Raw genomic sequence first — 27,417 nt, forward strand, 5'->3', positions numbered from 1 at the left:
CGTCAACAAGACAAAGAAAGCTGACAGTGGGCCTCCCCCTTGGTGCAAGATTTAGGCATGGGATTCATAGTAGTAGATCAGCTGCGGGTACTATGTGACATTTCCTGCAACACACTCTCCGTTACTCTCCCTCGTATGATGGCCTCGAAAAAAGCGTTTATTTATGGTATTGTAATTACATCCGCTGTTAACACCCTTATAACGCTCCTTTATAGGCGTGTGAAGCAGGTAAGGGAATAAAAATATGTAGCCAATAGCAGCCAGTTCTACTTCCAATTCGGTGGCGCCACGCTTAGATTACTCGGCAGGGAACAGAATTCTTAGGAGGGAGTACAGTTTGCTGTAGCCACTAAGATCGACGTAGCTATCCTTTGTGAGTCTTTTTCGTCTAGGTGCACTCACCGGACTGTATTACGTCAAGTAGTGTCGCGCCCATGGCCGTTTTGCGGTGCTTGAGCTTGTCGAAGACCTCCTTGGTGAGGTATTTCTTGAGAAGCGACTTGCAGTCCTTGGCATTTTGGAGCTTCTTGAAGCCCGCCTCCAGCTTGGACAACGTAGCCTTGTCTACGCCTCCACGTCCTCTCTCATTTTCCGAAGACACCACTCTGCGAAAGTGAGGTGCCCAGAAGCGAAGATTACGTTGAACAGAACGGCCATACTATACCCATCGACTGCTAGATTGAGCGTTGTTAACTTCGCAATACTCAGCTTTGGCCTAAGCGAGCTGCCGTAGCGGACTACGTGCCTGCATTGTTCTCATAAGGTGCCTCAGCTGCATTCAAAGACTTGACACAAGGATCCTTCTTTATGCAGAAGCATCCACAAGAAGCCAATAAAAAGTTTTATTATAGGGACTGAATGGGGCTCCCTTATTTCGGGACACGCTGGCGTCCTCGCAGGATATTCTATGTGATAGGTTTACAAATTTCTGTGGGGAGGTTTGACATCCTTTTGTAGGATTCCAGTGAATGTCATCCTCTGAAGCTACAAGAACCGTTACTGCAACGAGGGATATTCATTTGGCAATGACAGAAAACGCTATCCTTAGACGAGACAGGAGGTTTACCCAGGAAGTTTGTAACTTTTATTTAGTCTGGATACGTTCAAGCCTTTTGCTATGTTTTATAAGACAGTTTTACGGAGGTTGTCGGGAATTCTTTGTACTCTTTGTCACATGACGAGCCCGTAACCTCATGCATAGCATGAATGAAACGATTAATTATGAAAAATGTAACACGGGTAACTTCAGCGGCCATTCTTCTTCACCCTGTAACTGTAAGTAAAAGGCAATACATCTTGGAGTTATCGTGTTTAACAATACATTTTAATACGCATCTAACCTCTAATACTTCTTCAGTGCGGTGTAGTGGTCGTCAAAAGCGCGCATGAACGCGGTCGGCTTCTAAAACTTCTCACTATAGCGACGGCGAGTATTTCCGACCAACGTCCATAAGGTAGAGGCGTTTTAATAGAAACGCCTTAAAGCCGGCGGGTATAATGCTCTGCGTTCCAACCAATCAGTGAGTTCCAGAAACGGTGAACTCTGTCAGTCATGCTTATATTAGTAGAAATGGTGGAAAGCTTAGGTATAGGCCCCTGTCAATTTGTATAGGTGGCCTATAGTGATGTTGCAGCGGGGCACAAAGCCACATACTGTGCGTCACAATATTCTTTTAAATACTCTGTGAAATCACGCCCCCGCCTGGCTTTCCTGTCCACAGAATTCACACAAACGTAATGACGGCGCTGTTTAGTAGGTTATGCGAGCGGGGTGCGAGTTGCGGTTTCTGTGTTAGCGTTTTACGGATTGAGCCAAATAAACAGTGACATGCCACAGCAGTCAAAGTCAAGGAAATATGACCGCCTATGATAACCTTTGCAAGTGGGCTGGCGTTTGACTAAGACCGCAATCAATGCCTTCGACATTATAAGCACGCTCTAAAGTTAGACCGGGAGAAAACTACTGACCTATTAGGGTACAAATGTTCTACTGAGCAATAACTGCTGCAAATGTGCAAAACGTGAAGTTGTAATCAATGCCCACCTAGTTGCAACGTCACCGTTAGGTTACGAAAATCGCAGTGCGGAGCACGAACGCATCTGTAGAAGGCTTGAAAATCCGTAAAAGCTCGTTGAGACAGCTTAAAAACAAAATTTCTGTTTAAGATCATCATAAATTCTAATATTTACAACTCATCGTAGACTTTACTAGCGGTGCCTAAGCCTTTCATGTGCTGGAGCCGGTCACCAACGCCAAGCATTGGAGCAGCACCCGTGGTGTCTTGCCCTGCAGCACACTGCTGAAGTCGTAGCGCACCACCCTTTTCTTTCCATAAATCGGCTTTACATAAACGCATAGCATGGAAAAAGTGAACGCGCAACTCTGATGGAGGCAAATATTAAATACGTAACAATTATCTCGTTTTTTTTCCCCATACAGCTAGTAGATAAAACATAGATGTTTGATCCATAAGATTTGGAAATACATAGCTTGAAGCTCCAGCAAGACCTCCTGTTATGGCGCAGCCCTGCCTCCAGCCGTGTCATGTCGGTAGAACAGACGGTGTGGGTTGAAAAATGTAAATAAGAGCGTGAGCAATGCATCGCGTAAAGGTCTAAGATGAAGAACAAACGTGCCTTGTGATCACTTCCGGCTCCGGCGAGCGGAAGCAATGCCCGAAGCAGGGACTGCAGCAAAGCCCCCATCGCCGGACGAAATCCATGGTAATGTTCTCGCGCAAGCCACGCAAAGAAAACCGGGGATGTCAGCTCGCTGGAAGTGGGACTGCCGATGATGTCTTCGGTTTGGGGGCCATGAGCCAGCGATGTTTGCATGTGAGAGTCGCCGAAGCCGTTGATGGACACCGAAGGAAACATGACACTTCTTCTTCTTCGGCTCAAGGTATCGCAAGCAACTTCTTCTTCGTTTGCAGCCAAGTGCTAAACTTGAGTAGGAGCAATGTCCATCGCATGTCGTGCCATAATTTACTAATTTCACTGCTCCTCTCTCACCGGCAGCGAGGCGGCTCAGAAAGTCGCTACTCGCCGAGCAAATGAGCCAGCCCAGCCGGGAACGACAGGAGACGGCATGGTCAGCTACAACGAAGTCACCAATTATTATCGGCTAGGAAGGGCCGGGTACCCATCAGGTCATCCCGAGCTAACCAAGAAACAGGCGGTAACCGGGCGCCTCCTGCAAACAAGCATGCATCCTAACCCGGTGGCCTGCAGCAGGTTCTATTCAGGGCAATACAAAGATCAATCTAAATTATGTACGGGTACGGCAGATGTGTTACATATTCTATGGGCATGCTCGAAGGCTGCTTCTTTCGAGGGCCGCAATATTCAAAACCGGCAGCAGTGAGAGACCCTGCTACTTAGCTCAGACCAGCGAGACCAGCAGGCCTCGGCTGTCCAGCTAGCCGAAGCAGCCGCTGAGACCCAGGGGATCTCGGCCGTATGCTAGGCGGAGGGAGGCTGCGTCCGCCCCCGTGATTGCTGGCATCAATAAATGTTTACTCTCTCTCTACTTCGTGGCGTCCTGTCGCACATCAGCATAGACAGAACACCGTTTTTGGATTCACTGGGACGGATACAGCAACACGCTCCGCGTTAACCCCCTGCCACGTACCCGCAACTGCGAACTAATCCCAACTCCAGCTTCCGAGTGCCTGACTATCCCAAGAAACCGTCTTGATGAAGTATTTACGGCAGAGATTTGACTGAACATGATCTTAACCGTTACATAAGTGAGCCCTTGAACTGAGGGCGCCCAAGAAGCACTGCGCATGCTCTGCGTAAGCAATGTTTTTCTTTCGCTCTGATGTCCTGAGAGAGTGAGCTCGGCCTGACATAATTATTTCTTAGCGGAGACTTGATTTATTGTTCACTTTGTCACCTACATGATTCAGCTGTGCTTAAGGAAGTCAAGATGGCGGCTACAGGCAGTCCATCGTTTTATGCAACGTCCTGATAAATTTTCCCACGCCGACTAAAATTAGAAAGCTTTAGCGGAGCGTTTATGGTACGCTGTGCTCAGACCGGCGTATCATAACAATTTGCACGCAGCCGATCAGCAGAACGGTACCGGGAACACTGACGCGCCTGCACAGCGCACATAGCGGCAGCGGAACGTGGAACCACGTTCCCCTAAAATCCCGATTTAGTGGAGCGTCAGGGTGTCTCAAATTGCTTTCGTAATCGTTTTGCAGCCAAGCTGAGAGCACGTCAGCGGCGTCGACGCGCTTGTTAGCTAAGCGAAATCAATGCACTCTCAGCAGCAAGCTGTGCGTGTGCAATGTGTGCGGAGCACAGCGTAAGCAACGCTCTGATAAAACTGTCTGTTATGTACTAGCTCCAGATAGCGGATTCGGCGGCCCTCAATTTTTTCTCGCAGCATTGGCTCCGTAACTAGCCACCCTTGTCAGACAAGAGATACAGATAAAAGAAGCTTACAAAGGCACTAGTAAAGCAATTAGGAAAACACTGAAGGAGGTTGTGAAAGTCGCTGGTTTCATCGTAGTTAACGTCTTTTTCTTCTAATCTTTGTTCCGACTTTGACTTAGCCGTGAACCGTTCCAATTCCCATAAATCACCGGCTCCTGTATAAGTCCTAAGTTGTGCCGTCAGTGGTCAGCTAGAATGACGAAAACTAACAAGGGCGCAGCGCTGCTTGCTCATTCTGCGATCTAATAGCCATCTTGACAACGTTTTGAACCTCAAAGCAAAGACGAAAGTGAGAGAAACGACAGAACCTCCCAACTCTAGGCAAGTGTTGTAGTGTGCTTGCGTATGGTTTTACATCCACGGACTTGTCTTTACGTGCGCTTAAAATGCCTCTCACAAAAACAGCCCTAGGTGTCCAGCTAAGTAGAATGCATTCTCATGCTTCAGCATCATCCTTCTTGCAGTCGCCACACAGCCGCTATTGCGGTCGCTACTGGAATGTTAGCGGGATGGATAATGATTAGTAATCAGTTTTACGAACTGCCGTTCCGGGGATGCCAACGAGCTGACCGGGATGCCTCAGTGCGGACGCGAAGATTGCCAGCCGCGCAAACGCACGGGTAATGCGTTTGCTCGGCCCTCCACAGTGGCTCAGTCTCAGTGGCCGAGGCGTTCTGGTGGTGAGCACGAGTTAAGGGCTTAGGCTAAAGGTCATAGCGGCCGTGTCTGGGTGGGGAAGAAGTGCGAGAACGCTCGTGTCCTAAGATTTAGGTTTCACTCAAAGACACGCATGATGTCAGAATAAATCCAAAGTCCTCCAGTAAGGGGCGTTCCTCATAACCTCCTGTGTAGTTTAAGAACGCCAAGCTCCACAACTGTTTTTGGTGCTTTGAGGCCCAACCACAAGGAAGAAGTTTTCGACGGGATTACAGCATCGGCGCCGGCCGGCTTCACGCGGCGTCAAGCGTTGCTAGCTACTTCTAGCGTCGGCGCTGCGATTTGTCACAGCGTCGAGCAGTTGTTTGGCGTGTGCGAACACATCCGAGATAGATATATTCGGGAGTTGTTGAATTGGCCGACTTCTGCTTCGAGCGAGCGTCGCCCCCAGCGTCGCACCGTTCTTCACGACGCTGGCGACCGCCGACGCCGAAAATCCGTTGGAAACTTGTTTCTTTCGGTTGCGTATTTGCTTGTGGTGCAATGAAGGAGTGATTATACGACACTACGAAAAGCAGTACTATGAAGCGCCAACTCGGGAAACTAAAACGAGCTATTTTAACCAGTACGAAATGTAAAAAATTGGGCACTACTTTAAAGTTTACGGATTTACTTTTACTTAGCTTTTTTTTCATAAAGTTAACACAACCAAAACATTTTTTGGTTTCCGAAAGATTGCTCACGTGAAATTTTGCCGCTTTTTTCGTAAGTCTAGATTCTTGTCGAGTTGAAAAGAACACCGGACATGGGTACTGTCGCCAAGACACCGGCTGTGATAAGGGAAAAGATTAGTGCTTTCGCGAGAAAGTGGTTAGAGAGTGAAACTTGGACAATAAAAGGGGGGAAGTGTTCAATAATGCTAACACAATAGTTCCCAAGGTTACGTCACTAACGGTGCCAAAACAGGAGTACGACCCCTTGCGTAGGTGTAAGGTAAAAACGTTACAGTGATCGTGAACGCGCGCAAGCGCTATCGCGCTATTTCTTTTTGTCATGGCCTGTAGAATGTTTTCATGATGCTTTGATTGTGTGTAAGTGTGGCGTTTTTTTCAAGGCTCATATTCATTTTGTTTGCCTTACATCCAGTTTTCGATTTTTATAAAATGTACAGAATGCCAGGAAAGACGGTAAGACACTGCAAGGAAACGCACATTCTTTATTATTTCAAACAATTTGGTAATGTACTATTCAACCAGCTCATTTTCCTCTTCTCCTCATTCTTCTTCTGGGCTCTTCTGGGCACACCAAGTCCGCGCCTTTTGCCGGACTTGTTTAGGTCGTGCCCGGCGCTTGGCGACGATTTCGGGGTCGGTCAACTCGCACTCGGCCCGCCGCCGCTTGCGTCGTTGCTCCGTCCTTCTCGGTCGGCGCTCGGCCTCTTGATCAGGAGACGAACCCGGTACGTCCATAGCGCACACGGAACGCATAGCAACTGCCAGAGGAGGTCAACCCAGCGCGCCTCCACCTGTCCTCCTCCGCTACTCCTCCTTTCTTCTTTCCCGATTCGCTCAAAGCAGCCTAGACTTTCCTCTAGGTGGCGTTGCTTTGCTGTGCGCTGAGTGCGTTTCTGCGTATTTGCCCCGGCACGCGATTTTCTTCGTCTCATGGCGCCTTTCTCCTGCGTGCTCTTTCCCTCGCGGCGACACACATAATCTCGCCGATTTCACAGACGGGACGTCTAAGCTTGTGCATAAAAAAATCACTTGTGATTTATCGATAAATACGAGAGGAATGCGCTGCAATTACGTCGCACCTCTGAGTTTGCAGATCCACGATTTAAACTGCGATACAATGCACAAGAGGTTGTTCAGGAGCTGCATCTCTGCGTTGTCCTGCATCTTCATGGAGCTGAAACTGACAGTGCTCCGTAGCAGACCATCATTAGCCTAAATTTTAATACACAGAAGGACAAAGGCATCAACCAGTGGTCTCTAGTTACCCCTGTCTTGCGCTAGTTCATTCCAACCTGCGCCTGCAAATTTCTAGTTTTATCACTTCAGCTACTTTTTTCCCGTCATCGACAGCACTTCCCTTCTCTTGGCACCTATTCTGTAACTATTATGGTCTTCCGGGGTTTGTTCCTAAGAATTGCGTGGCCTGCCCTGGTAAAATTTTTTTTCTCTTGACGTCAATTAGAAAATCGGATATCCTCGTTTGCTTTGTGAAGCCATACCGGTCCCTTCCTGTACCTTAACGCCTGTCATTTAGCGTTCGATCGCTCTTTGCGGAGTAACACACACACACACACACACACACACACACACACACACACACACACACACACACACACACACACACACACACACACACACACACACACACACACATATATATATATATATATATATATATATATATATATATATATATATATATATATATATATATATATATATATATATATATATATATATATATATATAAACGAGAAGAAAGGGGGTTAACCGAGGGGCCCGATATTTATTAGTCATATCATAAGAAGCCAACAAACACTGATACCAAGGAGAACATAGGGGAAAGTACTGGTGCTTAATAAGTGAAATAAAGAAACGATAAATTATTGCAAATTAAAGTGGATGAAAAAACAACCTGCCGCAGGTGGGAACCGAACCCACAACCTTCGCATGTCACGTGCCATGCTCTACCGTTGAGCTACCGCGGCGCCGTTTTCCCATCCACTTCCTTGGGTATTTATGTGTCCGAGTAGAACCCTGGGAGTGTTAGCCAGCGCCACCACTCAGAGACCTTGGCGGCGGACGTGGAACGTCCTTCTTGCTGCAGGCGTCACGAGAACGTGATCTTTTGAGGGTGAAGGCAACTGGTCAATAAACCCACATTTGGATTAATTTATCGTTTCTTTATTTCATTTATTAAGCACAAGCAATTTCCCCTATGTTGTCCATGGTGTCAGTGTTTGTGGGCTTCTTATGATATGACGAATAAAAATCGGGCCCCTCAGTTAACCCCCTTTCTTCTCGTTAATTACATAACGAGGGTCTCTCGAATCCGGCAACATTGATGCCTTCAGGTAGCATATGTGGCTAGCATATATATATATATATATATATATATATATATATATATATATATATATATATGCCTCTCTCACGCTCACGAGGCCGGCTTCCCACACTTCACGCACTGTTTTTTTTTTCACTTGGACATTCTTGATGCTTACGCATTATTAAAAATAAAGCTGTAGTGCTTATACAACTTGCTCAAGCACTCAGCGTAGATTGCGCATCATGCATGCTCTAAACAGCTGTGGTACCTGTGCAGTTATTTTATACACTTTCATTCTAACTCTTGAAAATTCACATTCTTTCTTAATCAGCTTACTGGAGCATCTTGAAACCATGAGCGCCACCATGAACGTGTAATCGCTATCCCTGCATCAAATCCATCTGCGCAAGCAAGTAGAAGTAATATCGCGGAACACTGTGCCAAACCATAGCAACTGAAGTTCACGCGTGGTCGCCCAAGTAAAAGTTGCATTACCGAGTTGATTACGGGATCTAAGATGCAGACTCGTGACTAGAGTTTAAGGTAGTTGAGTACGAAAGAGTGAGTGACCGCAAACGTTCTCCCTCGAGCGGGAACGACAAATATTACATAATGTTCTACTAGCGAACGCAAGCTGCTTGCGCCTCCAAATCTAATGCTCGCTAATGACAATACCTTATCGGGAATTTCGCTATTTACGCAATACAAGCTTATTCAGGAAAGGTTAAAGCATTTTTTTTAGAAAAATAACTATGCGTTCCGTGGAGGTCGAAACAGCCTGAAGCCCACTAGCAGAGATTCTGCATGGGACGCGTTTTGCGAACTATTATGTATCCTGGAGTACAGCTTTCAGAAACAGTTGCTGTAATGTTTGTAGCAGTCAAATCAATGAATTTTTTTTTGCAGTATATAAACACATCTTCGTGACCTATTCATAAAAAAAGCTGCACCAAACAGTTTGACGGGGCAAAGAAGCCAATAGCAAACGACAGAGCAGAAAGAATAGTGATGGTGGTGACCACATATCATGTCATAAATTATAATTGAAACACCGGACTAAAGGTAGTCCATGGAACGAAGTTAATACAAAACACGCGTTGAATATTTACGTGTGCTGAATACGCAAAATGCGAAAATATTCGATAATCAGGAAACAGATGCATATAGAAGTCAGATAAAGAAACGAACACAGGCGACGCTTTAGAGAAAGTGAGTGTTGAAGTTTGATATTCATTTTGACTTCGATTTCTAAAAGCAATCGCTTCGTGAGAGTCACTAGGTAAACTTTTGACTACGCTTGGTTCGCGTAGGAAATTGAAAATCAACAGAGAAGAATACTTACCTTTTAATAATGGCAGTGTAGCGCGTGCCGCTAGTCTCGGGCATCATCGTTTGGCTTTGCATGAAACGAGAAAAAAAAAAGATGAACGCAGAGCATATTTTACGCGGTCACGGAGAGTGTGAAGTGGAACATTCGAATGTCACCACTAAAATAATGACAGACCCATCAGTAAATTATGACCGAATAGCTTACTTCTTCTCAGAATACAATTCAATCGATTCGATTACTTTTAAGTTGAAGAAACGAAGACCCTCTCAAAGATAACCTTCGAAAATAATTTGTCATTTATCTCTGAGTACATTTTCAGTAACGGACGACATTGCATGAAATGGGATTATTTAATACCGAAGGCATTTTCATTTTGTTCTTATGAAGCCCGCTTTCGCTGATTTAATTTTTTGTGCCTGAATGAGAGACCGAAGTTTTGTGGCGAGCATGCAGCTTGTAAGATTTTACAGTCGTAGTCGTAGGGATGAACTTGACTCTTCGTCGGGACTTAGGTGAGCAGGATTTATTTGCATATTAACATTTTAAACCAGTGGTACATTTACACCGTCTAGCGTGACTCCCAAATGAAGCCCGCAAGACGAAGCATACAGCAAACGAGCACACTGCTCACGAGTACATTTCGAGCACAGAGCACGACAACGAGCACGCACTAGCAGCCGACAACAGTCGCTTATAACCACTCCGTTCGACGTCATCGTTCGACGTCATCGTAGAAAGTCCCCGTAGTCGCCTTTGTGAGAAGATGGTAGGGGTTTTACACACACACATGCCGCACAGGTTTCGGTGCTCTCTCCGAGGGCCGACGACCTTTGCAGCGCAGTCGTCGTTGTATCCATTGTCTGGCGTCCCCGTAGTCAGGTGGTCACGCCCGACCCCAGCCGGCGCCTCTAAATTCCAGAGGGGACGTAGTCCGCAGTTCTCCAAAGGGAGTTCACGGTTGGTTAGCGCTGTCCTCGCTCGTTCTCTGAAGGGCGCCGCCACCGCGGGTCGGTTGAAGCACGTGCAGCGGGCTGAAATAGCTGGCACGTTGCCACCCCGGCCGGCCATTCCTAACAAGATGGCTTTACAATTTCGTTTCACCACAGTTGTTCGTACGCTACGAAAGTGTCCTTCCCCCGAAGAAGACTTTCATTCAATCGTTCTTGAGAAGTTACGGTGCTCTCAAATGCTGTCTAACGCTAACGGTACCCATACTGTAGCAGCTGCACATTTAGTCTAGTGGTACAGAACATTGCACGCAAAAAAATGAAGTCTTGAGCAAAAGCATAATAAAAAATTCATAACCTTTGAGTTTCAACTCTCTTTAATTTTTCGCCTAATTTTAGGTTCGGACAAATTTTCATTTTTCCGCCGCTCCATCATTTCGCCGCCGCACATCTAGCACAACATCTAGCACAACAAACGTGAGTGCTACGTCACAGAGCCTGCACTTCGTGGACGGCCGCACGCGCGTTGTGCGGCAGACGACTTTCGTAGCGTATACTGACACTAGGGAGTTTACCCGCGCAAATGATATGATTTAGGCGCGAAGGAGTAGCGAAAAGGCGCGAGGAGCTTAGCATTTTCGCGGTGCATGTAATGCATGTGACGAAGTCACAGAGTTGTCTGCGAAGCAATGAAACGCCCTTGATGCCGGCCCTGTAGAAGACGATAGCGCGCAGAACGAAATTGCCTGTCATAAGGCTTTTCCCTTCAAAGAAGTGGCTGTCGTTCGGTCAGCTGAAATCAGTCAACGGATTCGACCACCGCAAGACGAAACCTTACGCAGGTACGTGGCTAATACTGTCAACTGAAGGAACAATGGTGAGTAAAGAGCCCTACCAAGGGAGGAGCATCTGCCTTGAATACTTAACCAACATGCTGTATAATTAGTTCAAAAGTATCTTTTACTTGCTGAGCTTGCACAGTACCCCATGAGCCATCAACGACTGAATATTTCTTGATATTTAGCTCAAAAAGAACATTTCCGTGACCTCTGCGGCACGGTTCCCCCCATCCTGCAGATCTTCACACACGAGAACAGCGCTCACAGTGTGCATAACTGTATCGCGTCGCTTACACTCCGGGAATGCAAGCAAAGTATACGGGATTGACGTACACTTGCTTTCTTTAGTGCAAACACGTGGCTAAGGTTTCGAAATGAAAATAAAAATAAAAATATTTTTAAAATCCCACTAAGGCCTTTGGGCGTTCAAAAATTGTCTAGAAAGTGTTGAACGTCCTATGAAGTAGTCAGGAGAGCGGCCTACAGAAATATTGCCAACAATCTTCCGGCAATTTTCGGGTTCGCATATGGCCTATATCAATTGATAGTCTAATATAATTTGTTCAGACAGTAACCCACATAGCCATAGGCGGACATCTTCATAAAGTGTAAAATTGCATGCACCAACTGGCAGACATCAACGGTGAACGAAATTTCTAATTCACGCAATTTTCTCTAATACCATGCCCGTATCCCTCCCTAATATTATCTATATGCTTCAGTGCTAGATGTCCGTGTGTCAGAGTCTAGCGTGCTACTGTTCTTCAGCAGACGTCTATACTTTCACCAGAGATTCGCACGCTAAACTGCGAAGAGCAGATCGTCATTTGAAGAGTTTCGCAAGCCTTTGGTTACTCTTTATTCACTGTCGTAGAGGGCTATGGCGCTGCTCTGCAGAGACAGACGATATTTAGGCCAAGGTATGACGTTACGTTGCGGTGACTACCGTGCATACTCCTGTGCGCCATCTCTCTTCGCCATCCCAACCTTTTCTTTGAAAAAACGTTGCCTCTCTAGTTCGGGGCCTCAGCTCAGATTTTCCATCGTACATTACAGTGCTTTGGTCAACCACTTCATGTCGCTTCTTTTACGCATTGCAGAATGGGCACAGTGCATTAATCGACGTGCTGTCTGGCCCACATTCTTGAGTGCAACTCTCTGCTTAGCAGTTCGCGACCATTTCTTGCTTTGCTTTAGCGAGCATGGTGTCGCACGTCCTTTTGCTGCAACAGTTCCTGACGAGCCAGCGGGGTTCAGCGACTATCGCCGTTCTTTAATGCGTATTAACTCCTTAGGTTGCATTTTCAGTGCTTCGCGGACAAGTCAGTGACGTCACTGATTTTCAGCGTGTCGTAGACAGCACGCATTGAGAGGAGCCACGCGGACCTTCTCTTGCCGCGGCTGGATTTCCTGCGCGGCGGCTGGTAGTCGGACTGCTGGTCCGATCTACACCGGTCCATGCGGTCGCTATCCCAATCGCGACTGTCTTTCCGGTCGGGATCACCGCCACTGTTGCTGGCCCCATAGCACGTCGTCCCTGTCGACCTTCCCGGGCCCGCCGCCACAGGGGGCAAACCACAGTAAGGGATGATACGAAACTAATGCCGCTACAAAAGTCATCTGCCGTGCCACACGCTATGCTGGGTGAAAGGCCGATTCAGTAACTATGGTATCAGTCTGTGATTGATGGTTTCAGTAAAAAAAGGACAGAAAAAACAGTCCTCGAAATTCCCTTCAGTAGCATACTCTCGGAGAAGCATTTACTTGCTTGACAAACAATCGGAATGTACTGCACCAAGTACTACTCATAGAGACAGCGGAAGGCTGCTCTGTAGTTTCGCTTAGCAACATAAAACGGATTTCTGGCGTCTTTAAACTATATATAAGATATAAAATAGTAGTTCAGTTTTATATTGCTGGGCAATATATAACTGAACTAGGCGCGTGTTTAAGATGTCCTGGCTCTCCGAGAACAATGCCAATCCGAAGTCACAACATGCCGGCATTCCCATGCATACCACAGCGCAGCAGCACCACATTTACTTCTAGGTCCTACAATGAGAAACTCTATGCTCGCGATCTCGCCATTAGCGAGTAATTCGAGCCACACGTCGCTCCAATCGCAATGTGCCGCACGAGATCGATTGTTCGTGTTAGCCGATACATAGCGAAATAATAACACGTATAGAGCTGCACTCAAATTTTGCATCATGGAGCATTGTAATCGTCGGTGAATGTTATTGTGCAGAAACATCTTTACCCGCCGTGGTTGCTCAGTGCATATGGTGTTGCGCTGCTGAGCACGACGTCGCGGGATTGAATCCCGGCCTCGGCGGCTGCATTTCGCTGGTAGCGAAATGCGAAAACACTCGTGTACTTGGATTTAGGTGCACGTTAGAGAACCTCAGGTGGTCGAAATTCACTACGGCGTCCTCCACTACGGCGTTCCTCATAATCAGAAAGTAGTTTTGGCACGTAAAACCACATAATCAATTAAATTAAGAAGCACCTTTCAGTTTTGTCATTTTCAAAAAGCGTATCATGATTAACATTTATAATAATTATTATTATTTAGAAATACTGTCAACCCTCAGTTGAGGGTGGTAACAGGGAGGGATGTTACATATACGTTCATACAAGACAGCCAGATACAAAAGATATATGCACATGCACTACAGTGTCCTACGGATACAATACAAGATACGATATACAGACTGTAAGACATGTATTCAAATGTTCAACCAGCTGCCGCACGCACACAAGCAGAAAAAAGGAAAAAAAAGACAGCCCTTCACTGATTAGGGTTACAGTTTATCCCAGGTGGATCTGAGACATTGAGTGGAATGGTTTTGCGGGAAGCACGAATACCCTGTTTAGAACACAGTTCTTAGGCGCCCGTTCCTGCGGCGAGCGTCGGCGTCGGCGTCCCTTGTAACAGAGCGAACGAGCACAGCGGAGGATGAAAGATGGCGATAACGAAGAGAGCGCGATTACGAAAGGGGAGGGCGACGGTATGGCGAAAGCGTAAAAAGCGTAGTGCCGCGCAAGACGGTGGCGATGGCGCCAAAGTAGCGCGCGTGTCGTCAGTTCACCGACGACGCCACCGATACCATATATGGAAACAAAGCACTGCATGAGCGGAGGTCTGTCTGCGGCGGCTGCTGTGAATCGCGTCACCCACGCGTCACCCACGCGCTTCCTCTCGAGACCTCCCGATTAGCGAGGCAGTCGCGCCTCACTTGGCTCCATTCGCCACGTGCCGCGCGGGATAGATTGCACGTGCCAGCCAATATATCCTGAAATGAAAACACGTATAGAGGTACGCTCAAATTTCAGGTAATAGAGTATCGTGATCGTCGGTGATTTTTTAATCTTTCTTGCCGCGTACCATAAAGACGGGAATCACCTATTCTGAGAGATCTAATATTGTGCGGCTCCAATAGCGTACGAAATTGCTTAATGTTTTGTGTCTGGCTTTCGAGCTGCTGCACCAAGAACGTAAGCCACCCCCCCCCCCTCTCCCCTACCCCCGAGTGTTTTCTATTCTTGTGCCCTCTTTCGTTACATGCACAGGTCTCGCAGACGGCAAAAGAAAGCTAGAAATATGGGGTAGGGAACAAGGCACTACTAGCTACGAAAATGTGCTCTCGTTCTTTTTGAGCGGGCCGGATGGCTGTTCACCTTGTACTGGGCCCGTACATCATGGGTGGTGGCATCATGGGCTGGCTTCCGCTGAGGACAAAGAGCCGAATAGATTTGTCAGCGTCAAAGTGAGTAAATAGCGAGACGACTACTTTGTCCATGGGAAATATCTTAATGTTACAATACGTGACTGGCACTGAACTTTGAATAAGTGTTTAGCGTTCTAAGGGGGGCGGGAAAGCGATGTATGCCAGTTACTCATGTTAACATTAAATCTTTCCCGTGGACAAAGTGCTTGCATTTCAGTATTTAACTAACGTCTTCAAACACGTGATCGTCACTCCCTTGTACACTCACTTCTTGGATTGCACCGATTGACTGATTGGACTGGACTGGCCTTAGGGGCCTGGAGTGATTCGATTAATCAATCGATCACATCACGCCAGGCTGGTCGATCACAGGAGCGACCGACCGATCGACCAACCAGCCGAATGTACGGATTTGATTGAACTTGAATAACTGGACTGACTGGGCAAACTGACATACTGACTGGGCCAGACTGGATCAAGGGGACTGAACTGACTCGCTCGCTTGCACTCGCTGACTTGCAGAATGACGCTAAGATAAAGGGCAACCAAACTAGATACCACATAGGCTTGCTTTAATTAGGTACTTCCTTAAAGTGATTACAGCAACTAAAGCACTGTATTTAAGCGAACCAGTACTGAGGAGCACATTTCTAGATCTGTATCATAAGAAGCCAACAGACACTGACACCAAGGACAACAAAGGGGAAATCGCTTGTGCCTAAAGGGGTTGAGGCACCAAATGTTGAGGCTATAAAAAGCCTGTTGTAGGCTGCTTCTGTATGTGAGGACAGCGACAACGAGGTATTGTGCGCTGCAAACATTTCAAAATAATTTTAATTCTGCTCCAAAAAAGTCATCAAAAGCTCGTTCTTGTGGTAGAGACCCATCCCTAGCGCGGCTGTTATTACGTGACAGCGGAGGAACGAAAATATTGACGTCGTAGCACATTAGCACAAAAACGTTACGTATGATGAGTAGCGATGAAATGCCGATTACGGAGCCTGCTGAACCGAGCGACCGAGCATAGCCTCCACTATGACCGAGCTACAAGCATATAGAAATCCTTTCTTAAAGCAAATAAGGGGTAAGGCGTGCAGACACGGACACAAGAGAAGTGGACAACACGAACGCCGCACGGCGGCCCGCGAACGGCAAAAGGCGTGCGTCGAGTTGCCGTGCCGGTAACGTGGACGGGACTTTACACGTTGAGGCTCCGAAAGGGACCAGGATATGTGGCATTCGTGTTGTCCACTTCTCTTGTGTCCGTGTCTGAACGCCTTACACCTTCTTTACATTATGAATCCTTACCAACTAGCTCAGCTTTCTGTCGTTCTAAAAATCTTTTCTGTGTGCTACAGGCTTCTGGAACCCTGTAACCGAGCTATCCCTCGCCCCTGGCTAACCGAGGCCTGCAGAGCGCTGTAGCAGAGAGCAATAGGCGCAGCATCTGTGAGTCGTATAGTTCGGCAGCCCGGAGCGGTCTTTCGTTCGCTTGGCGTTTCTCAACGTGTAAAGGCCCGTCCACGTTACCGGCATGGCAACTGGCAGTTCGCCGTTTGCTGTTCTTGGGCCGCCGTGCGACAGTGGTTTTGCTCGCGAACGGCCAGATTTCCTTGCCGTAGGTGATTCCTTGCCGAGGTGATTGGTTCGGGACACATTTGTGCGGCAGCCGTACGGCGAAGCGGCCAGTCAGCGACAGAGGAGTGGTCACTTTGGCACCGACGGCAGCCTCACCGCCGCTAATCGTTCGGGGGCGCTAATATCGTCGCTAGGCCTTTTCCTGTTCAATTCACTGCTAAAGCTGATGTCGCTTCGGAATGAATCACCGACTCTCACAAGCCGCAATATTTTCTTACCGTTGTTGTCGCTCGTTGCAATAATTATAATAAACGCGACATGCACTTCGATTCGCCAGTTGTTTACCTCTGCTGGCAGAGCACGCGCATGCGTGAGCAGACGACGCAGCATAGTTTTACGTCACTATTTCTTGTGACCCACGTGACTTCCTCTCCTACGACGTCATAGCATCACCCGGAGCCCCGAAACCGAAATCGCTCGGTATAATAAGGCTATTATTAAATTCTTTATCCGGTATATATGAAACCCGCCATGTGTATCGTGCTTCCTGAAGCTGTGTTCAACGCTTGAATCGAAGAACGCATGAAGGAAAATTTTCATGTATCCACCCCTTTAATAGATAAAATAAAGTAACGATAAATTAATGGAAATGAAAGTGGATGAAGAAACAACTTGCCGCACGTGGGGAACGATCCCACAACCTTCACATTTCGCGTGCGATGCTCTACCAATTGAGCTACCGCGGCGCCGTTTTCCCATCTGCTTTTTTGGGTATTTATGTTTGCTATCAGAAACCTGTGAGCGCTAGCCAGCGCCACCACTCATAGACCTTGGCGGCGGATGTAGAACATCCTTTTTGCCGCAGACATCACGAGAACGTGATCTTTTTGAGTGAAGTCTCCCCAAAATGCGAATGTTGTGGCATCGTTCCCCACCTGCGGCAAGTTGTTTTTTCATGCACATTGATTTCCATTAATTTATCGTTTCTTTATTTCATTTATTAAGTACAAGTAATTTCCCCTTTTTTGTCTTTGGTGTCAGTGTTTGTTGGCTTCGTATGATATGACTAATAGAAAATCGGGCCCCTCGGTTAACCCCCTTTCTTCTCGTTTATTTCTAGATCCAATCACACAAAACACAAACACAAATGTAACGTACAAATTTTAGCCATTATAAACTCTGCAGGGCGCGTCATTACCCGCTAACTTCATGATGGTTTTCTTCCATATAAGCGATATCTAGAGCTTGGCTATATAAGAAAAGCGCCTTTTCCGCTTTAGGAAGTTGACGGCGTAGTATAAGTTGAGTGCTATAAATGTATGCGTTGACTTGCTTAACATGCGTGGGATTTTCTGCAAAGCGATAAGTACGTATGCAAGAACTTGTGCCGCATTTGACGCACAGCACGAGCTCCGCTTAAACGGCGGAGTGCTACTGAACACTCTAATTAACACCATCTAAAAAGAAAACTGGCTTCGACACTTGCCTGCTTTTGGTGACATTCACTCGCGTCTGCGAGGTGATGTCGACGTGGATCCTGCGAAGCGAATGTAGAAAAAGTCGCAGTATGAAGGAATTGTGATACTTCCATCATATCAATACAAAAAGTTGGTGTTTAGGTTTATTCTGCACTAGAAGCATTGTCGAATCTTGGTCCTGCAAGATAGCTGGAAGTTCTCGGGAGATGCGGCTGACTACAACTGATGATTGTCCAAATGAATATATACGCTACTTTCGTCTGTAGCACTCGGCATCGAAGTGACTTAGGCACCATTGGAGTGGTACGGGCTAGGAGATTACAGTTGCTGCTACTAGTACAGGAACATCCAGAGCGTTTCGGCATTCTTATTGCTCATCTTATGTCAAGCCCGTTCCCTTGTGGACAGCTGTCTTGCGGGCCAAGCATGGTGCGTGCGCAGCGCTTGGAATTGGCATTCCCGTGTTAATTTTGTGAATAAGTGGTGTAATTGGTGTAAGCCCATGAATAGTTTTTCAATTTTGCTATTCGCATAACCGTTATGTGCCCTTGAAAACCATGCAATGCGTTTTCACATCCACATAGTCCATGCGGTTGTGACATTAAGGCGCTGTGTTGACCAGACTGACTCCGCTAAGTGGTTCCGCCTTGAGAAACAAAGTACTTCTCATCTTACGCAGCTCTTACTTCATACACACAGGTATCACGAGAAAGCATGCACATGGCCCTGGCTGCATTTATTGCTCAGTACTGTTACTATTAAACTGGCAGATTATATAAACACCTGCCTGCAAACCGTGCCTGATACGTCTGTGTGTACTATGGGTTAAATCCTTCGATGACCAATACCTTGATTTTGCAAGGTAGATACACAACTACTTAGTCAAATAGTAAGCTAACATATCAGAAAAAAAAATTTGATCTTCGTTTGAAATCTACCAGATTTCTCCACTGCAAAGCCAACTCATTCGCTACGAGTGCAAATTTAGAAAAGCATTTTCACATCAGTAACGTTCATCAAAGTTGATCAAGTTAGCGCGCATTTTGACAGGGACAAGGAAGGAGTGCTGTCAAAATACGCGCTGTTCTGCTTCAAATATGGCTTGCCAACTCGCCCAAACGTCCGTTTTAACGAGTTCATCAAAGAAAGCGTCTGCGCCTACAGGAGGTTTCTTTACAGTAGATTTTCTCGCGTTGGTGAGAGAAGCGTAAACTAAGGGTCGCGCGACAAGGGCGCGCTCAGTTACTGGTCGCTCGTTCCCCTTGCCCCTCGTGTTAACTCTAAAACAAACTTGCTGGCTCACCGATTGCGTATTTAGCCGTTCTCGAGCGTCCACTTTTACTCATTGTCACCGAAAGGTTCTAAAATTTCTTTTACGTCGAGTAAGGGCGAAATATCTTTCGGTATGTTGCTCTTGAAGAAAACTCAGCACTTATACATAAGAGGGCCTCTCACTAAGGTAATTCGGCAAGTACAAATATGATTAATGCTCAGGCACATGACTTTGATGCCAGGAATTCAGCACTTTTATGCTTACGAACACCATATGGGCTGGGTTTCTTGAAACTTTCTTGAAAGTGCAGGAATAAATGTAATAGTTGAACCTTTTGTCGAAGCAAAATAAACGTCATATTATTGCACACTACAATCAAGGTACCCGTCTTCAATTACTGTTCAATACGGCCACGCCGTCACACAGAACAGTGAACGTTTTACAGCTGTTCATGGGTCGTGTGGGGCTTCAAGTGCTGCCAGCGCATGTAGCATAGCGATGGCAAAATTAGAATACAGGCTGAGAGGAAAACTTCAGTTCTGGCTAGCTGGTCTATTCTGAGACTCTGGACAGCACCGCGCGAAAAGAATTGCGCGACAGCAGGAAAACGTAGACCAAACATTCGTTCGCAAATATATAAACGGGGCTAGCTAGTGATACGTAACGGCAAGGCACGCTGGTTGAATGGCCGAAAAATGTCACAAGACACGCGCAACAGCTACCACACGTGACACAAGACACACAGGAAACACAGGACATTGTCACACGGGACACAATTACCACAGGCGTTACTACGCGGGACACAAGACACACAGGAAACAAAGCGCGATGTTTAGTGCTTTGTTTCCTCTATGTTTTGTTCCATCAACATGTGTTTGCTTAGTGCAGTCCTGCGAGAACCCGCTTTGCCGTAAGCCCAAAACTGTTGCGAGTACACTGCTGTTTCAACTATAAAACAGTTCCAGCTTTCAGACATCTTCAACTATTGCGTCACTGTCCTTATTGTCCGTGTGCGTTTTCTCGTCCGCGCTTTTACGCGAAGCCTAGTCTCGAGTCCAGGAATGTCTGCGAACTACTTCTGCAGACCAGAACGTAGGCGGCGACGCTCGTCGTAATCCAACGAGCCCTGCCGTCTGCACCAGATCGCTCGTTGAAGCGGGCGCCACGCGGTGTAAATTCCTGCTTCAAGATTGGAAGCAGTTCGGGCACTTGGACTCACCGCGATTTACTCATGATTGATGCCGCGGAGTGTTCTCGTCGAGGTGTCGCTGGTCGCTCAAGCCTGGTCTCGCCAGGCGCCGACTAGCGAGCTGTCCTCGTCGGGTCTTCGGACGAGATGGGGCAACCGCTGCCGGTGACGATGATGATGATGATGATGATGATGAATGCTCAATAAATGGCACAAACCCACTATGGGGGATGGCACGCCCACTGCCGCCACACCACGGTGCGCGTCTTCGTCTTCTTCTTCAGCGCTTCCTTTCTCAAAAGGTGAAGGACGTGTGCGACAGCTTACGTAATATCTGCTCTGAATTATCAATGTCGCAATTGTTATTTGTTTCCAATTTTACCTTTTCCGGTTCTTCATTCGTTCCTGCAACTTTGAGTGCGCCCGGTCTCCCGATTCTTTAGCTCATCCCCGGTCTTGGCGCGCGACATATTTCAAAGGTTTGTCATCATCATTGTCATCAGCAAAAATAATTCATCAATAAAATAAATAATCAATAAAAATGAAATGAGAGCAGGCGCCCATATTATTTTTATTGCAATATCAATCGTGCGGATGCTCCTGCCACGCTCGCGGCCATCGCGTTATATTCCGGTACGCAATCCCAGCCATAGATTTTCGTGCCACTGTTACCAAAGGGGAGTGGGGTGCAATAGTGTCTACGACGGGTGGAAGTACGGCATTTCAACCAGCCTGGGAGTGAGGGGAAGTACATGACTTCGCGTGAAGTTCCTAGGGGTTAAAATGGCTTTGTAACTTGATTATTGTCATCAACATATCGCATTACGGGTGAAACAATTTGCAATGATCACGCAAATGCATAGATAACATTTCCTTTGCTTTATTTAGCAAAATATGATTCCTTGCTAATTCAGAAAGACAAAGCTTGCTAATAACGTGAAAGAAATGTCGGAAGGCACAAGCATGAATATTAGGGAAACCGTGAACTAGCCATCAGTCCCCATGCAGCTCAACGATCGAGGAGCTGCAGTTCCCAGCATGAAACTAACCATATATATATATATATATATATATATATATATATATATATATATATATATATATATATATATATATATATATATATATATATATATATATATATATATACATGTATGTATATATATGTATGTATATGCGCGCTGTCGGGGACCTGCTGAGGTCTATGGGTGCGCCCATTTCTTTGTTACTGCACTTTGTTTATTTCGCCAGTGATTCCATTAAGGGAAATGACCTTTTCGTGATTTCCACGGTATTATGTCCATCTATGGTGACAGCATCCATTGCTCCCTGACGTCGACATTTTTCTGTAGCATGGTGACATGGAGTACGAAATTGACAAAGGCGTGTTTCGTGTTTCGTTGTTCTCTTGTCGTTATTCATGTTCTCACAAGCTAACCAACTGAGCCGATCAAATTGCCCGTTTACTTACTAACAAGTAGGTGCAAGCACACACTATATTTCTATCCGAAGTCTAGAGTTCCCGCTCGTAGTTTTTGTAGGAAACTCTTTGGTCTTGGCGGCCTGCAACTTGCTGCGGGCGGCTTAGGAGGAAGCAGAACTGGAACTTGCGTTGCGTGCAGATGAAACAGAGCCTTCCTCGTTCGAACATCGTGCTTGAGTGCTGGCACATAAACATAACGTACTGACGCCTGACGCCTGACGAGACGCTGACCTCAGCATATCTGATGGAATTGCCGCATTTGGAGGAAAAATAAATTGGCATACGCAAGTGTAGTCGGCGTCAACGCAAAGCCAATCCTTCATTATTTCTAGAGAATGGCTTTATGAATAATGTAAATGGCTGTGTAGACAACGTTTATGCAACAGTTATATGCTGTAGTATTCATATCTGTAATCGATAAGACAGAATGTTCGTAATGGTAAGATATAAAATTGAAAGCAAACTAAAACCCAGTGGCCCACATCCAGTGGCACATAGCTGCAGCGGCACCACGGGCACCTACCCCGTCGCCCCTGTGGCCCATAATTTTATATTGCGCAATCTACAGAATCGGCCCTCTTAAATGGCGTCGCCCGCCAGCCTACTTGTGCTAAAATAAAGCTGGCTGCATTCGGAGAAAAATGCTTCGCATTAAGAAATATGTAAGCCTCTCCTAAGTATCTTCCCATGGCGAGGCTGAGGACTTCCTGCTGAGTGAACTCCGATATGTCCAGAGGTCGGAGCATCTGCACGTCTCATAGCATTGTTCCATTATCGACGTTCCATTTATTGCACCCTTGCTAACAATAGTAGTTAACCGTACGTCCTCTCCTTCTCTCCTTGTCCGTCTTTAAATTAAAAAGCTAACGAATACGCGTCCCAATAGCATATCTGAGCTCGAATTTCTAAATAGGCCTTTGGCTTCGTGTACTGTTCTAATAATTCAGACTATGGTTCCGGTGTGAGCCGCACGCCCTAAGGTTGCCCTAAGAGTCCGCGTAGGTGCGGACGGCGTTGTTGCAGTTGTTGCGAGCTCCTCTTTGATGCGGAAATGCTTTCGGTACAATGGGGAATATACAACCTAGAAGTACAGAGCTCGGATATGTGAAGCGTCTTATATTTAGGCAGCGCCAAAACACACTTGCACAGGGGGGGAGAGCTCCCCTGTATATACAGGGTATCCCAGCTAACTTCAGCCAGAGTTTAAAAAATATGCAAATGCCATGTCGCTGGACAGAACAAAAGTAATGCTGTTTGCCATGGCTTGGAGATACTCAAACAGTTTTTTTCATTCCACCTAATTAAGTACTTAGTCCTAATTAATTAATCAGTGAACTTGTCATATATTTTAATAAAGTGAAAAGTGTCAATGAGTAAAGTGTAGAGCGACACGAAAAACTCCCGCTACAGATGTTTGTTGCTGAAGACGTGCTACACAAAAGTGTTTTTCCGAGCGTGAAAGTATCCCACAAATACACGCAAGATTGCCGCGTGACTGGCCGCTCGGGGCACATTGCGTGTATTCGCGAGTTTCTTTCACGCTCGGAAAAACACTTTTATGTAGCACGTATTGAGCAGCAGAAAGCTGTATCGAGATCTTTCTTATCACTCAGCAATTTTCTCATTGACACTTTTCATCTACTTATAATACTTAAGAAGTTATTATTAATTAAGGCTAATTATCTAATTACGCGGAATGCAAAAAATAATCTGAGTATCCCCAAGCGATGGCAAACAACATTACGTTGGTTTTGTCCAGCTACGTGGCATTCACATATTTTCAAAGTCCGACTAAAGTTAGCTGCGACACCCCGTATGTATATATTATACAGCGTCCCTGTCCTCGATATGCGACTTCCAAGGATTGGCACAAATGGGCGAAGAAATTTTCTCATTTTCAGGAGTCGTGTCTGAGTCACCGGGCAGGGAACACACGCCTACACATGGCGAACAGAATTGCTAAACGCAAACCCGGCCTTAAGGAACATGAACTAGCTAGTATAACACAGGTAACTATTCATTCAGGAAGCATGTACGCGTACCCGAACTTGCGCCTCACCAAATCGCAACAAAATAATTTAGAAGCCATGATCCGCAGGTTTCACAGAGTAGAGCGCAGAGTTGCACCATCTGCCAAGAGCTCTGACTGAAGAATCTCCGCGACGCACAACACGCTAGAAGAAGAAAAAAGAAAAGATAATGCGCACAAAAAACCTCAACACTATCGACTATCGACTCCTACCCACGGCCGCGCTATCCTGAGAAGCCTGTGGTACGAGCCTCGACATCTGCCTGTTCGGAACACCAAGGTTAGGTCCGCACAGCCAAGTCTCTCTGCTGTGTGGTAGTAGAGGCTGTTGCTTGCCTTTCAGTGAAGCTCTGGCGGAGAACATGGCTGCTGCTGTTGCTTGGCACGAAACCGTTCGGGCAGAGCTGCATGCCTTTTTTTCGTTATCTTCTAGTTTATGTCGCAGTTCGGCGTTCTGTCGCGCGAGTTCTGCTACCTCAGTTTCGACATTGTCTTTCAATGGAGCGAGTAGCTGCGATGGGGAAAGTGGCATCGGTGTGGCATGAGGCCAAGCGTTCGCAGGTTTGTAAGCGCTTGGTTGAATGAATTAGATTGGGCGCCCCAGCGTAGATGACGTCGGAGCCGCTTCCTCCCAATGCCGGTTGTGCGCAGTTTGAAACCATGTCGTGCATGGCTTCTTTTGGGCGGCGAACGGAGTTATTTAGTGATTTTTGCGTCAGGCTTCAGTTTCGCTGGACACTTCGGGTCGGTCGCCGTGTGAACTTCTTCTTCACAGTTGTGGAACTTGGGCGTTGTCTGTTTTCATTCATACATGCGTTGCTGCATATAGGACACACCGATTCGTTCGGACAGATATCCTTTTAATGCGTGAGCATTCTTTGGTGTGTATCTCAGCGAAATCCGTGTATCCGTGTGTATCCCGCCCAGTACGAGTGCTCTGATCACTATGCCGTAGTTTCGGTTGACTCTAATGGCACTCTCATTAATTCAGCATCCGTGCGGAAGGTTTCTTCAACAGTAGCCGAGCAGGTTGCTATAGCTATAGCACTGAAGGACCCTCTACTTTCCAATATCTTTACAGACTCCGGATCGGCAGCCCGAGCTTTCGCGTCCGGCTCGATCTCAAAGGAGGCGGCGGCCATCCTCGGCAGCGAGGGGGCTGCTGGTTTTCATAGCATCAAATGGTTCCCGGCCCATATGGGAATCAATGTACAGTCTGAGCTTGTTAACGCCAATGAGTTGGCCCATGACTGTGCGCGAGGTCTTACACACCGCGGCGGTTCAGGTGGACTCACGGGCGGCGACTTAGGGCTGTACAGGGATTCGCTTCTCACCTTCCATGAAATCTTGACACATTATCAACTTGCTCGGCGGGCCTTTCCGCTACCACACCCTAAACCTAATAGACCACAGTCATCGGCGTTTCGCATGCTTCAAACGGGGTCATTTCCCTCCAGGGGCAGATTCAGTCACTTCGCGCCTAATGTAGAACCCCGCTGTCCAGACTGTGGGGAGGCGTACTGCTCCTTGTCCCATATGCTCTGGCAATGCCCTGCGTTACGCAGCTCATCGCTAACCACTCTAACCGACTGGGAGGCAGCCCTTAAGAGCGGCGACCTCTCAGAGCAACTACGGGCTGCCCAGAGGGCCTGCGACAGGGCGGAGGACCATGATCTTCCGACCCCGACGTGGGTGCGGCCCGCGACGGCTACGGGGACTCCCTGAAAAGGGAGGTACCCCAACGCCGGTTCCTCAGGACCATTAATAAAGTTCTTTGTCTGTCTGTCTGTCCCTCACTCGAAAAGTGTAATGCCTTGTATCTGCACAAAAATGCGTAATTTGCGAAGACATTTTATCGTTATAACATCGTAAATGTAGATTATTGGCAGCTTTATAAGCAAAACGAACAACTGAAACCAAAACAAGAAGAAATTGACCACAGAGAGTGAGTTAGTGAAAACTTTATTGAGCTCTAGTAATTGTGTTCTGTGGCTGGGGGGTCTTCAGCCGCTGCTTCGTCCGTCCTCTTGATCACAGAGAAAACCATTATCGTGAAGCTGCTTTGAAAGCTTACTTTCCCGCATTGCGAATGTATTTGCAGAGAAGCCTGCTTTGGGGCAGCTTAGTATAAAAAGTCATTGGTACAGTAATAATAATAATAATAATAATAATAATAATAATAATAATAATAATAATAATAATAAATGATTGGTGGCATTAAAAAGACTGGTGAGGTCGCCGTCACCATGTCAAAGTCGTAACCAAGAAGTAAGTCAAAATAAAATGAAGAAAGGGAATGTGCTGCAGAAATTCTGAGAATTGTCTACTAATGCGTAAGCATTCTATGTCTCGGCTGTTACTTTGCTTTTCCTTACTTGCTTTTCCTATCTTATGCATGTGTATTTTTTTCCCCAAACCGATGGCAGCGATCACACACGATGCTTCGAAGTTCGTAAATTACAACTCGGGTGATGCGGCCGTAATAAATGACAGTGTTAGGGGGCAGCGTCCTTCAAATATCAACAGGCAGGTCCCACGTTTTCCTATTGGGTGCATGTCAAGGATGCGTTGGTGCTCACAGGCTTGGGCTGCCCGAAGTTGAGCCTTCGTTTTATTGCAGTCAATTTTCTAAATCACGCCTCGGCGCATGTCTCGTCCCGGTGCCTGATAGACTTGTACTGGTATCTGTCCATGGTTCATGTCTAGGTGGGCTTAAAAAGCCAATTTGCCTGCCTCTTGTCATAAACGAGCAATTGTAAGGTGTTAGACGCTGGTTGCGACGTGTACGTCAAAGGTATGTTGTTGACGGCAGCGGATGCAGCCGTAACGAAGTTGCGGTAGAGGTCCTCGATTGGTATAGTCGTGAGCGCCACATTTATAAGGGGGTGTCACGATTAGCACGACAGTTTTTGGTGGTGCTTCTTTCTTAGGCCGTGTTTGGATGCGCTTACGCAGTTGAACTTTCCACACTCCTTCATCGCCGTCATTGTTGAACGAGTCCTATGAGAAGACTCCTACGTCTAGGCGTCATATACTCCATCTCAGCAGTTCTTTCTAGCACTGGAGAAGCTGCAGGTCTGCTTAGCCAATAGAAAGGCTGACTGTGCCTTAAGATGTGTTCATCCGCGCTGCGTCGTCTGCTCAGCGTCTGCTTTCCATCCTTTCGATACATCCTCCATTACTGGTAGAGTGACGCAACAAATGTCTTGGTGCTGTAACTACAGGCTGCGTTTCCATGAAACCTACAGCGGGACTTTATGCTTTCTGAGCACTTCAGTGCTGCCTCCTTAGCTAGTTTTGGTAAGAGCGAACGCCCTGATAAAGATTCATATGCTCCGCACCGTCTGCTCGGCCTCTCTAAGGCGTTTGCTCAC

At 46.7% G+C, this 27,417-nt stretch overlaps 1 protein-coding gene across 2 annotated transcripts in view; it reads right to left on the reverse strand.

Annotated features, from left to right (window-relative positions):
- Nucleotides 1-20,719, reverse strand: part of LOC135896683 (arginine kinase-like) — a 46,794-nt gene extending 26,075 nt beyond the window's left edge. The window contains exons 1-5 of one of the 2 annotated variants that reach the window (XM_065425167.2): nt 20,562-20,719; nt 18,078-18,128; nt 14,964-15,014; nt 9,509-9,562; nt 403-605 (exon numbers count right to left, since the gene is read on the reverse strand). In XM_065425167.2, the coding sequence (XP_065281239.1) occupies nt 403-605; nt 9,509-9,562; nt 14,964-15,014; nt 18,078-18,128; nt 20,562-20,575 (373 nt within the window). In that variant the 5' untranslated portion in view covers nt 20,576-20,719. Of the gene's footprint in view, nt 1-402; nt 606-2,637; nt 2,890-9,508; nt 9,563-14,963; nt 15,015-18,077; nt 18,129-20,561 lie in introns of those variants that run through there. The other variant, XM_065425168.1, reaches the window with a different exon arrangement.
- Nucleotides 20,720-27,417: the final 6,698 nt, after the last annotated feature.

This window comes from Dermacentor albipictus, chromosome 3, assembly GCF_038994185.2.
Source record: "Dermacentor albipictus isolate Rhodes 1998 colony chromosome 3, USDA_Dalb.pri_finalv2, whole genome shotgun sequence".
In the NCBI taxonomy this organism is placed as follows: Eukaryota; Metazoa; Arthropoda; class Arachnida; order Ixodida; family Ixodidae; genus Dermacentor; species Dermacentor albipictus.